We start from the raw sequence: 14,546 nt of genomic DNA, 5'->3' as shown, positions 1-14,546 counted from the left end.
GATGTGAGATGCCGGTGAATTGGACGGAAATTTAAAAGGGCTGAACTTTGTTTTGGAACACACCGAATTTGTGACTTCATTTCTTAAGTCTTTTTATTACTTTTTAAGTTCTTTTTTAAATTACTATACACTTTACAAAACAAGCTTTACTTACAACAAATATAAAACCCCATGCACGACGCAGACACGAATAAAGTATACTTAAAATAAATAAAAAAGTTGAAAAAACTTTTTCCTAACATATAGTGCAAAATAGAAAAAGCTTGAAATTGATACATTATAAATTTTAGTAATATCTGTATTAAAAAATTTTTAATTTTAAACGTCATCTATTCTATGGCATTGTTCTTATTAGATATATATCCATTTTGTAAAATTATGATATCTTTTTTTGTATTTCTTATTCTACAAACTTTCTTTCGTCCGCCATTATATGATAAAAATACTAGTTTTAAGATATAGGTATCGTTATTTTAAACGTTATACATATATACGTATTCAGTGTGCTCCAAAATGAAGCTCAGTCGGTAAAAATGACGATGATCAGTGACGACAGAATAAGCAAAGGAAGAAAAACACGCAGGCGTATTTTCGTCACGCGGCTGCGATACGTTTGATACAAACATTTATATCCAAAGCAAACAGCGATTGTTTCAGTCGCCTTGTGCAAATATTGAACAGGCAACGATTACAAGGCTGGAATGTGGGTTGTCTTCCATTTGGCTCGGTACGAATTCTGGATTCTTTTTTGGAGGTGGCTGATAAACGATTACGAAGAATAGATAAAGACCGTGGTGCGGAGTTGATGTTGATTCCTCGGTCAGCTTACGCATGACGTCACTCTGTTCCCCGTTTTCTACCAATTGACTTTGCCCTTATTCAAAGGCCTTTAGAGCGTCTCGTCGCAAGCTTCTATTATAGTGATTCCATTCATAATAGCCTCTGTCTGTATCTTTCAGAAATATTCAAAGTTTGTTAGACCTAAGTGTACTAGTGTATATTCAGAAATTTTGAAGCGAAAGTTAAAGTAGATTTAGCTAGAATAAACTTATATACAACATTTAAAGATATATAAAGTTATATAAAACATTTTAAAATTTCATTGGCACTGAACATAAATAATTTGCCAATTAATTTGATAGTTACAAACTGTAGATTATACAGTTCTTTCTTACAATTTTATATCAAAGAGGATAATTAGATAATTTGTAATTTGAAAGGATCTAGATGTTAAATCTGGTGGTTAAAGATTATGCGTGCCATCTGCTGCATGAAGTTCATTGATAACTGATGGCGACTTAAAGACTTCACTAACGTGTTTACTCGGCGAAACACCGTTCTATGGTGGATCGCCGTAAATACAAAGAAGTTATCGGGCTGCAACGAGTAGCTCATTGACTTTTGATTCACTGGGTATGTAGGTCGTCCGACGTCGACCAAGTACCGCTCTCATTGTCAGAGTGGGTCGTCGATCCGTCGAGCAGTCGCCACTTTAGAGACCCCGTAAGAATCGACCTGTGCCTTTCTTCTCTCTCTCTCTCTCTCTTTCTCTCTTTCCTTTTCTTTCTATTAGCGTAAAGAGCCGCATCTTTAGATCTTAATTAAGAGACGACAACGAGCAGACATTGTCGACTGACTCTACGCCAAACAACTGTATATTCTGTAGGAGATATTACTCGCGGACTTCAACTTTATTACGGATATGTACTCTCGTTCATAAATATGAGAACATTTGCTGGATTTATACGAAATATGACACTTAATCTAAAATATCAAGAGGAGAATTAATCGATCAGAGTTTTATATACATGCAAGATTTTAATGTATTTAAGAACTCTTCAGGAAATGGTGGTTATAGGAAAAAAATGAGCGTGACTTATCTGATGTAATGGAGAAGTTGATTTATAATCACCTGGAACAGGATTGGACCACTTAGTAGGTTAGAATGGACCTCTTACGTCAAACAGCATGATTCAGAGGGAAATGTTAGAAGGAAGAAATGTATACAGGTTGGTCAGACTAACCAGATATCCCTGAAAGAGTAATGAATCGATTTAGTTACTATAATTTTGTATGTATGCGCGAGTAACAGATTAGAATATACAGTAGTTCATGAAAGTGTCCCACCATTTATAGAAATTTTTTATGAATATATTATGTTATGACTCTCGTGACTCTGTCGGTAAAATGTGAAATAAATCAGAAAATATATGTATATAATATGAAAATTATGCGTCCAAGTATGCATCGCAGTATAATGTAGTCCTGGAAATTGTAAAAGCATAATCAATTATCTATTACAAATAGACTATTCATGGTGTTTACCAATTTCTTCATTAAATATACATTTGCAATAAATGTTTTGCAACTCTATATCAATTTTTAAATTGATTCCAACTTTTACCGATACAATCGTGATAGCCGAGTGTCGTGTGAGCCTCAATGAAATTTCAGAATGTTTTATATAACATGTACATATAATAAATACATGAAAGCTTTCTGTGATATCGATGTAACGATGTCTAATTATACAGGGTTCAAATAAAACGTCCTGAAAACAACCATTAGGAATAATTATGAATAATAGTCTATAGGAGGAACCATGATGTGATAACATTTGCTATCAAGAGAGCATAGTGTTCAAAAAAGTGGTCGATTCCATTAAGAAGTTGGATGAAGTCAATGAAGTCACCAGGTATGGTGAACCAATCGAGAGCAATGTATAACCTCCTGATTTACATTCGCACGTGTTCTCAAGGCATCGTGAGGTGATTTTTGGTGAGTTCTCTCGGCCACTCAAGTCTGGCGGAGGTGTTGGCGGTCTCCGCCACAAGGAACAAGAGGAAAGGAAGGAAACTGCAGCCAGTGCAAAAAAGGAACTGGTTTAAAGCGCGGTGGCGCTTTCTGCGGACCAGAATTCGCCTGCTTAGCAGCGTAAAGCTATTGCACGTAACAATCAACTAGCGTATCTTGACAGTAGGAGAAAGTGTACTCTATACAGTCCCGGACTTCCACTTTTCTAACTCACGCAAAGCAAATCTTCGCCTGTGGAAAACGCAACAAGTGAAGTCTGGCTTATACTAATTTTTATAGAAAGTAGAGACGATAGGAAAATCAGAAATAGATATAGTGGTTTATGAAAGTATTCGAAAACTGATAGAAGCTTTTTATGTACATATATATTATACAAAACATTTTGAAATCTGATATCGATCAAATTTGAAATAGATCTGAAAATTATATATATAGAGGTTGCAAGATATTTATTGGAAGCATACACTGCGCATAAATTAGCAATGTATTCGAAGTCAATTATTATTCACTATATTAATAAGCCAATGTTTCGTCAGACTATCTTTAGTATTAATTGTACGTTTAAGACTATTATTGACTTAAGACTTCCACGATGGTTCTCTGAATTTATCATATTTGGTCTTCGTTATATATTATTTTGTAAGCCGATCATCCGTGAACGTTGTAATTCACTTCTTCAGGGTTATCCTGAAACTGAGTGTTTCCAGGTTTCTTTTATGGCCGTGTTCAGAACACGATTTCCATTGGCCAATCAGAGACACTTCATTGACCATAAAAAGCATTAACAAAATCTGGAAATACTCAGTTTCAGTATAACACTGAAAAAGTGAAATACAACGTCCACGAAACGTCGACTTACAAAACAATATATAATATGATTGATAACCTAAAGACCAATTATGAATAGTATTCATGCTGTATACTAATTTTCTATTGAGTGTATATTTGCGATATGTCTTGTAATTTCTATATACATTTCCAATTAATACGGTAGTACAATAATTACGATGATCGTGTCTCTTTACAGTGTTAACGAATTTTCAAAAAGTTTTGTAGAATGCATATAATATATTCATAAAAAATTCTGTGGTCGGTATACGAGTACTTCTGTGAACCACTGCTTTTTTTATAGAAAATTATGATATTCGTCTGTTATGTTGCACATACATGTACGTTTAACAGCGTACAAGTAACATATGGCATCGAGAAATGATAGGGAAAGAAGCATGTATGAGGTCACTGAACCTTCCTATGAGCTAACGACGCATCGTACGTATCCCTTTTCTCTCTTTTCGCGTTCGTTTCGGTTTTTTCCTGTTCCGTAAAAGAGAGGAGGCCGCCACACGCGCCTAACTGGCAAAACGTGTCACATGGCTCGCATCATTGTGAGAGACGCATGGTTTGTGGTAATGGTAATCCAATCGCCGGAGACTCGTTCGACTTGAAACTCACTTGTGGTGTCGCTCCTCTAGCTTCGCCTCGTGTCTGCCAGGCCGCTCGACTTTTCTGCTCGTTGGCCTTTTCGGGCTGAAAAACGACGCGACCACGTCCCGCTTTTTTCCCGTACCGGACGGTGGCTTTGGTTCGGGTTTCGATCTGAAATTTTCAATAAAAACGCTGTTTTTATATTTATGAGATATTACAGAGACGAGAATTTGTAAAATCGAGCAAACACGATTCGAATACGATTTTTTATTTGTAACTGGATTGTGAGTACGGTAGTAACCTAAGTTATAAATTTAACAAATTGAAACTTGTGTACTTGTATTCTAAATTTGTATATTATTATATTTTTAAACTTGTATAATACGTTAAATACAATGTATGTCACGGAGACTTCAATTACATATATATTACAAAGTCTATGGTTGATTGCAACAATCCTGTTGCTACATGCATTACAAAGTGACAAAGTGTATATTAAATTTTCATGAGCGAAAGAGTGGACAAAAACGATGCATACGACATTACCGAATCACGTAAGATTTCTTCAAGAAATATGCAAATGACTAATAAAGGATTGTGCAACACGTAGGCGCGTTAACACTCCTACCTGTGCCCACAACAATCGCATGAACAGCGAACTTATTATCGAATTACAGTGACGAGGCTCCTTTATGTCTTTTTCATTCCTGTTTCTACATTTCTATCTGTAAAAATTCGCCAGTAACTATGCAGTATACGGTTTAATCTTCCTAATTCTGGCTATTTAAATACAGTTCCTTTTTTTGTAAAAAAGATTTTTACAAGAAATAAGGAAAGATTTTTAACTCTTATTTAATTATTGACCCATTGGAGAACATAACAATTTGAGACAAAATCACATGATTTCTGAATTATTAACTTAATTTAGTTTTATTACTACTACCTATCACAGTGAAAATACAAGTAAAATACAAAATAAAATGAAATACCATAAATATAATATAGTAATAGTAGTATAATAATAATACAACAAATTATTAGACTTTACTATGTCCAATAGCATTATTTGGAGGTTAAATTTGAAATCTTAACAAAATCCTTTAACAGTTTCTTTCTTGAGTTTCTTTGATTGATATTTTTTATTTTGTTAATAAAATGAAGTTTTTAGAAAAGAGACTAGATTGAAATTGTCAAAGTTAACTTAATATAGCGTAGAAAAGCGAACTTGTACTGTTATGGAATTCATGGGTTCAATTACTAAACCTAACATATATATGTACTTTCAGTTTGGTGAGCCATAAAATACAGAAACAGAGATGACATATCGAATAAACGTAGTAGGTTAGATCTAGTTTCCTTAAAGATCGTAGGATTTTCTTGTGTCGTTACCAGTTACGACAGACTTGTTCTCTGCAATTAAACGAGATTAATCTTTGACCCACTTAATCTTGAGCATTTAATGAATTGCGTGATCTCAGCTACAATGTGTTTCCTTAAAAAAGAATGTGGAGGAACTTGAACGGATTTAAAGTGTCCAGCAATTATGACATGCATCGAGATGTGACCAGATGATGGGTCAGTTTCATCGCTGACCGCTGGTCAATGCCCTCAGTCGTTCGATCCATTTACTAGGAATGGGGATCTAGTAAATCGGATCGATTTCATTTCGTGTCTGTACTTGGCTAATGCTCTCTTAACGTCTTACGTAAACTGCCAGTAACAAGTGGTCTTAACAAGGAAAAAAAGGAACCGTTACTGGTTTCTCTACCGTAGAATATTTTTTCTATATCTGGTCTGTGGATATACAAATTCATATTTTGATGGAAATGATATAAAGAATAGAATCTATTTAAAGATTTATATCACACATTAGGTATTGTCAACGAATATACTGTATTTATGATATTTTATATACATTATATGCATTCTATGCATTTATGTATTTTTAAATTTACCACAAATGTATAAAAATCCGCAGCCTACTTATTTATGCGCATAAACTGGTCTTACATTTGAAAACTGAAGGGCGTACGGGGAAAAACGGGGAATGTCCATTTTTAATTCTCTATTCGATAACGCATTTCGATATGAAAACTATCAAATCACAATAATCACAATATTCAAAATGTTTCCGTAAGATAACGTTAAAGATCCGGTGTATTGATTAAAAACAGGAAATATCCACGATCTACTGGAACGAAACACAGACAAAAATAGTTAATACTTTATTAGTCATTTCTTTGTATGACATCTAAGTAAGGTATAAACTTTATTTTATGAACAATGCAGGTAAATTCATTGAGTGTTGTTACTTTTCTAGTAGACATAAATATTAAAACTTAATTTTTTCAATAAAGCTATTTTGTGACATTCTTTCTTTTCTCCTTACTCTTTATTTATGCACATAAACTGGGCCTAAGATTATCATAAACAGAAGACCAGATGAGTAGACTTATTAATACCATATTTCTTTTCATCTCGATACTGTATATTTGATATTATCTTATAATAATATAGAATCAAGAAATCGATAAAAATTTTATAGAAAAAGAAAAAATTATAGGGGACACCCGGGTTTGAACCGGGGACCTCTCGATCTGCAGTCGAATGCTCTACCACTGAGCTATATCCCCAACTCGATCACAACTTCCAAAATGGCGCTACACTTATTCCAACAATTAGTCATAAATAAATTTTTCTCCATAAATTATACTATTCATTCAGATTACAGAATAACCGATACAAGTATTTTCAGAAATCTGAGTTAAAATTACTTTATAATGTACTTAATTGGAATCAAATGAGCTACTGTTAGTACAGTTCGGTAAAGCGATTGGTAAAGAGAAAGCGACGCCAATGGCTGCGACAGGTAGATAACGGAATTTCTGGAAAAATAATCGCTCGACCGGTTTCTCGATGCGTAACAGACAAGGCAGGGTCTGTTGAAGGAAGCCATTACGATTGCGGTAACAAGCTAGGCTTTGGTCTCACGGCTTCCAACGTTTATTACATTAACCAACGAGTTTACCGCCAAGCCGACTACATACTATCGCCATCTGTACGTCAACTTTTCGTATTTTCATTGTTATCGACTTACATCGACAATGTAGGAATTTTTAAAGATATATTATCCTCTGATCAAATGGAAAAATGAAATGAAATGCTCTGAAGTAAACAAACGCACGTTTGTTTCGCAATAAATGGCAAAGTATAGAGGCGACTTATATAGGCGCCGAAGCAGAAAAAGCGAAAGCGAATTCCTAGTGTATATATCGTTTTTAACTAGCTTTCACTCTAAACGTAACGCAAATGAAAAGCTTATCATAGAGGAATTACATTTATTAGGATTTGTATTTAATGACTAAATCTCAATTAGTTCTAATATAACAATTCATACATTAAATTAAATGATTTTGGCTACGAATAACTAAATCTGCAGATATTTATGTATTTTTATATTTTTATGAAGATAACTAAAGAAGTAGAATTTAAATACAGATTTGTTTACCAAATATCATAATAAACACTGTTTTGGATATTTTATACATTTTTACATAATATGTTCACTGTATGCACTTCTGAACCTTCAAATTTCCCATAAATGTATAAAAATCTGCAGCCTATGAATAACTTATTATTGAAATTTTGTTGTTTACTTGTAATTTAATTGTTTTCGGTGTTGCTAACCTTACAATTAGTACTAAATAATAAATATAAGTGACGTTAATAAAAATTGATGATGGTTAAAAGTACCAAAAATCGTTAGTGGTAACCGAAAACAACTTTAGTCACCAGTCACAATTATGGTCACCAGTAATCAACAAAATTTTAATTATTTATAATAACTATTCTTAACTAAATTCATATAAATTAATCGTGGGATGCGATTTTTTATGCTATTCCCATTTTAAATTTATGTTATAAATTTATGATCTCTGAATATAATTGGTTCTTATAATAACAACAAACAATTGGTACTCACCGGGCTTTCGTGGACTTATTCGTGATTGGGATAGAAGTGGCTGTTGCCCGCTTAAACGGTGCCCGCCCTCCCGAACCCCCGGACATTCCGCTTCGAGCCTGTGACAAACAGGAAAAGGCAACCAATTAATACAACACATACAATCAGATTTAAGAAAATATAATTAAACGGTACATCGTTCTCCCACTCGCCGTAAACCACTCTCGAGAGTATCCGATCCGAGTACATGTGAACGCACGCAAACGTCTTTGGATTAATAGTACAGGTGCAGCGTTGAAACCGCAAGTGTGACATCCTTGACAAGATATCTTCTCTTACGAACACGAATTCGATCTGTTCACGCAGTGGATACGTATTAACTGTGGCTACCAACGAAACATGCACTAAATAATTATAGAAACGAAGGCCGCCACTCGACAACGCAATACTGGCGCATCTAACATTTTCCACAGTACGCGAATATACATATATACGTATGAACTAGGTATACATATTTTGAGAAGGACGGAACCCAGAGATTCTCTTCGAATATTAGAATTATACTTAAGTGGCTACAAAAAATGTTTACATATCGTATCACGTAATTTTTATAGTATTTATATAATATGTCATTAATCCATGTATATTAAATTACATCATTTAGTGGTATGTCTAGTAACACTTATGAGTACGAAAATTTAGTACTATGAAAACGAAATGTAGGATCTAATAAAAAGACGTTTAACCAAAACATAAGACTATGTGGGAATATTCTTTTGTAGCCACTAGCCACTGTACGTATATGCATATGTACCGAGTTCCCTCCTAAAGCATCCAATAATTGTCGAAACATGTTGCTTGGTCCACGTCCACTACTGGGATCGATGTAACTTTCCTGATACAAACAGTCCCGATTTATTAATTGATCACGTCACAACTTTCACCGTGATCACAAACAAGACATTTCTTAACCTATAACGCACGTAATTCACCCATAACATCTTCCATTAGGACTACACTTATCAAGTACACAGAAAACACGACGGAATTCGAGGTGATGCGATAAGAAGTAAATCGACTGCGATAAGTCAAGAAATATCTACGAATACACGATGACAGATAATATATTGTATCGACTTGTTCGAAAACTATTATGAATTACATTATACAAAACATTTTGAAATTTTATTAGTACGTATTATATATTACTAAAATTTGATACGAATCTATAGATTAAGTATATAGAAGTTATTATGTCTCAATTACCGAATATACATGTACATATTTACATTATTATTTATATTTATAATATAGTCTACACTATAATATAGAATATTTTGCATAGCAGTTATAATACAATATTATAGTGTTTAAGAGACTCATTCCAGGGTCATAGACAAAAAATGGAATACTCTACAAACTTGTAAAAGCTATTCAACGCAATCAATTACCAAAAAAGATGAAAAAATTTTCAAGAAAAGACTGATGAAATGATACATACGTATATGGCAAAAGTATAAATCTTTCTTAACTTTCGCTAAATATTTTCCAAACCTGATACATATATATTTGGGAATATTTGCTAGCTAATAGATAAAGCAGCGTTAATATGTTATAAATGAGTGTTGAAGAAGTTAGTTACAATGTGTTGAAGAAATACCGGTTCCCAGGAGAACTGGTGAGACCCAGTGGATTTTCAGCGAATATGCACTTGGGAGAGTTTCAATCAGAAGGGTACACGTCCGTATACGTAGCTATAAAGGTTCATCGAACCTCGCCTCGCGTACGGGTTCTCGGCCAATAATAAAGATGCATGCCCGGTACGTAACTACGTTCTGTACATACGTACGTAAGTACTACCCTGCACCCGTGGCCGCTTGCTCGACGCGAAATACTCGCGGCGCACATACTAAACTCGCAATGCACACGCGACCCGTTGTCCATCCTTCTACAGGGTGTCCCCATAGAGAATACAATCAAATTCTAATCTTAATTTGAGCCCTGTGTACTCTATTAAATTCATTCAATACAATTTCCTGAGGTGTCTTTTGTATAGCTGTAGTTACAATACAGTAATAGTGGCTTCACAGATTTGAAAGTATGATCATTAGATTACAGATATTTATGCATTTATGGAAAATACATAAATGTAAAAATACATGCAAAAATACATAAAGTAAAATAAATTTCTGATTATTATTACATGTAGTTATATCCATATAGCTTTATCCTTCAGTTATATATCCATAAGAATAAAAAACTGTAGTCTAATCATCATTCTGTAAGTAAGAATTAAAATGATTATTAGGCTGTAAATTCTTATTTTATGAGAAATTTAAAAACGAATGTGATATGCCAAAATGTAGTAGATCCGCTAAATTCAAGAAATGACGTTTCACATGCACCAATCTTACATAAATTTATATAAATATTTACAGTGCAATAGGAACTAATAATATAATTAGTCCCTTGTTAAAGCTACATTCATACATAATATTACCTAACCTAACTTCTTGGGCTTTTAATTAGGAAATTATAATCAACTTTTCATGGGTACACAACTCATCAGAATGAACGTGCGGAGGTACTGTTTGATGGAAGAGCGTGATACATAGCGATACAAGATCCGTTTGTACATAAGGCGCATGTGCATGACCGGTTAGTCGCTGCTAACACTAAGTTGCGCGCGATTCCTGTCCGCCGAAGGAATTGAAATTCCTGCAGAAACGGATCGTTGCCCGGTGTTCTCGTGGAACAGAACTGGTCTTACATAATTGGCAAATTGACAGATTCGCCGTTTGGACGAACGAGCGCGGACGTGTAACCCAATGGCTCGATAATCTCGCGTCTATCATTTACAGTTGATTGTAAACGATCTGTGCGCTCGTGCTCTGTAGTTTGTTTGTGTTTGTGGCACGGCCAAAGTTCTTCACTGCTATGCAAGATTCTTAAATACTAATTTTTTGGGGACCAGGATGGCGTTTAGGTTTCAGGTTAATGTTATGTAGATTTATAACAGCAGCAGGGTACAGTTATTAGTTCTAAAACAGATGGAGATGAGAGAGTTAGTAATTAGAAAAAGCAAATTAATTTAATTATTTAAGTATTTAAGTTTATTTGAACCTCTATAAGGTATTTCAATAAATAAGCAAAATAGATGTAGAAGAACTCCAAGATATCAGTATGAAATAGTAGAAGTACAGAATGCTGAGAGTACGTCACAGATAAAGTTTCTTTGGAATCAGGATGATGTTCAGACTTCAGGTTAAAATTATATGGATTTAGTACAGCATCTGGATAGAGTTATTAGCTCTAGAACATATACAGGCAACATAATTAGCAATTAGAAAAAACAAACTACAGGATTTTTTAAATATTCGAACTTAGTTAAATCTTTATAAGGTGGTTCAAGAACTAATAAATAAAACGAACTTGGAAAAACATCAAGATGTTGTTATAAAACAGAAGAGGTGCACAATGCTGAGGATGTATCGACAAGTACAAGGTTCCATCGGATCTGGACGTTTTTCACGTCTGGCCGTAGGGTGTGGCGATGATAGGTTTGTTTCTTCGGCCTACACTTTGTCAACGGGAGCAGCTTGGACGGTACCGTCGCTCCGCTGGGAACACCAGACAGCCCACACACGCGACACCCGCGTAAACGATTCAACGGGTCGCGCGGTAACCTTTATTATCTCTTGCCTTTCCTCTCTAACGCCCTTTAAACCGACTTCGATAAGTGTCTCGTGTACATGGTGTCTTTATTATACCCTATTATACATAACTTTTTCTGTACATACACGTTTAACCAGAACCCCCAGAAACCCCACGTCTCTTCGTATATACGTATATACACTATAAAGTGTGACATAACCTCATCGTAACCGCACCTGCACATAGGTATCCAATTTTAGGGTCAGGTAGAAATGGCTGGTGGCAGTATCAACCGTAAACGGACGTCCAGCGTGGCGAGGGAACAAACCGGTCACGAGAGAGAGAGAGAGGAAAATCGAAACGATCCGCGTGATTCGGCAGTTCAATGCGAACTGGCTACGTCCATGCCATTCCATTCCACGTTATTCCGCTGCTGTGACCTCTCCTGACTCTCCCTCTCTTTCTTCCTCATCGGCTCGTCCCTTCGCTAGACATCATTCCGAGCTCAGCGTTCGTCACACGAACAATCGGTTCCTCGATTTCTGTCAGTGGTGTTTGTTTTCTTTTTTGTAATTAACTATTATTATCTCTGCGATAGCGTGGAGCGTCTAGTCAGAATTTTCGAAAGAGTTCTATAGGAATAGAATGATGTACGAGATTACTGATAATGCATTAGCCTCGAATAAACCAAATTAATCATCAACTTCACTTTTTGTGTCAATTCAATGTAGATAATGTAATTAGTTTCCAATTCTTAAAAAATGATGATTTATCGATGATTTACTGCTACAAGTAAATAACATGTGTAACAGTAAATCTTATGAATATTTGGTAAATGCCACTTACAATAAATTTCTCCTTCTTTGGTACGACTGATAATCAGCAATGTGACAAAATTCAGTGGAGAAAATTGATCCAAATTCGATCTATGAAGGAACGATATTTCACATGCTCCAGACCATCTTTAATACTTATTATATGTTCAAAGTAGTTATTATAGTGTATACTAATTTTTTACTAAATGCTAAGTATACGTTTGCAATAAATATCTTGCAACTTTTATATACATTTTCTATTTACATTGAAATTTTACCAGTAGTAAAATTTCACAATGTTCTATACATAGCACACATCGTATATACATCTCGTATCCAGTACATGGTAACTGTGAACAGATGGTACATCCATTTCTACTAATCCATTTCGTGACTAGTCACAATGTGTCGAAGAAAAAATTTTAGTCATCATCGGAGAGATCCTCCAACATTCCAAAGTATAGCAAAAAATGCTGCACATGCGATGTCGTCACGACTTTTTACCTGTTAGAAGGCACGCATGAACACAGATGCATAAGCACCTATACGTGATCCATCGTTCGATTGGCTCGGTCGACCTTGGTACGCGCGAACTGGGTGACCTTCTGACCTAATCGCCGCTAATTTCATTTGCCGTGCGTGTGCATTAGGTAATATGCGAATCCCCGCGCGCATGGTGGAAGTCAGCTGCAGAGAACATTCTCCGGGAGAGCTCCTGTCGCGCTCCAAATACCTGTTCGTTTCTACCCACCTGGCGTGATTACGGCTCGTGGCGTCCCACGTAGATCTAACCATGGATCAAGAAGCTGGGGCCCTATCTTGTTGTCGTGAGAATCCATTTTTTCGCCTGTCACTTTTTCTCGCTGCTCTCGATTCAAACTCCACCCTTCCAGTTTCACCTGTAAACAATTTACCACGTTTTTGTCATCCTTTTTCAGCCCTCGGACTCGGATTCAGAGCGAAGGTGGTGCCAACGATAAGCTATCGAAGTCTGCAGGTTGAATGCCTTCGAGCTTTTTTGATTCCAATTTTTAACGATTTAAAATTGAGAATCGTAATAGCGCTTAAGTACCAGGGCATTTGTGTGCTTGGTATATTAGACTGTTCCTACTGCATTTTTTGTACTATTTCCGACTCAATTGCATCTTTCTACTCTTAATAAATTTCTTGAGCTTGAATCGTTGTTAATGAATAGAATTCTTTGTTCTCAGTTTACGCTGAAATTTGTTGTTTATCAAAATAAGAGACATAATAATTCAAACTCCAACAAAGAAGCAAAAATCACTGCGATATTGATAAAACTATATTGCGTGGCAATTGTCATCTTTCAATTGAAAATTTATATTAAATCTCATTAGGTGTTATTTTTTCATATAATCGACATTATCAAACTTGAAATCCAGCGGCATTAAATGATAGTAATAAGCAGCAAAGGGGTGCTACTTCTGAGAATCATGACTTATTATGCAAGCACCAGTCCAGAACCGTGTAATAGGTCGAATTAGTCATTAAAATTAACGGTACAGGCAGCAGGGCGGTATTTCGTAGTTTTTAGCACGGTCAAATGCAGCTAGAAGTAATTACGTTAACAGTTAACATTGGCAGAGGGATTGTGGGGATTAAAAGAATTACATGTTACTCACCGGATCCTACTGTAACACTTGATTCAAACTGTATTATCGATCGAACATCGCTAAATGTTGATCACTATTTAGTTAATTTACTATCACCTTTTTCTATCTCATCTTAAAACGCGATCTACTAATAAGAGACGCGATCCGAAGGAGAACGAATGCGGAACTGCATGCGGCGCGAACGACAGCCCGCGAGAGACTGCCGGTTGCAATGACGATGCATCGTCTTCGACTTGGATGGGT

The 14,546-nt window shown here is 35.4% G+C and overlaps 1 protein-coding gene and 1 non-coding gene across 9 annotated transcripts in view; both read right to left on the bottom strand.

Moving 5' to 3' along the window:
- The window catches only part of LOC132914640 (cytospin-A-like), a 28,903-nt gene extending 14,368 nt beyond the window's left edge, over window positions 1–14,535 (bottom strand). For 2 of the 8 annotated variants that reach the window (XM_060973916.1, XM_060973918.1), the window contains exons 1-3: window positions 12,091–12,240; window positions 8,222–8,319; window positions 4,267–4,410 (exon numbers count right to left, since the gene is read on the bottom strand). In XM_060973916.1, the coding sequence (XP_060829899.1) occupies window positions 4,267–4,410; window positions 8,222–8,307 (230 nt within the window). In that variant the 5' untranslated portion in view covers window positions 8,308–8,319; window positions 12,091–12,240. Of the gene's footprint in view, window positions 1–4,266; window positions 4,411–8,221; window positions 8,320–8,395; window positions 8,637–9,014; window positions 9,136–12,090; window positions 12,251–13,420; window positions 13,569–14,312 lie in introns of those variants that run through there. The other 6 variants (XM_060973924.1, XM_060973925.1, XM_060973917.1 and 3 more) reach the window with 6 other exon arrangements.
- Window positions 6,801–6,872, bottom strand: Trnac-gca (transfer RNA cysteine (anticodon GCA)). Its single transcript has one exon. It is a non-coding gene; the product is annotated as a tRNA-Cys (tRNA).
- Window positions 14,536–14,546: the final 11 nt, after the last annotated feature.

This window comes from Bombus pascuorum, chromosome 15 (genome assembly GCF_905332965.1).
Source record: "Bombus pascuorum chromosome 15, iyBomPasc1.1, whole genome shotgun sequence".
NCBI lineage: Eukaryota > Metazoa > Arthropoda > Insecta > Hymenoptera > Apidae > Bombus > Bombus pascuorum.
The sequence above is the reverse complement of the archived record's forward strand: the minus strand, read 5'-3'. Positions and strand labels throughout refer to the sequence as shown.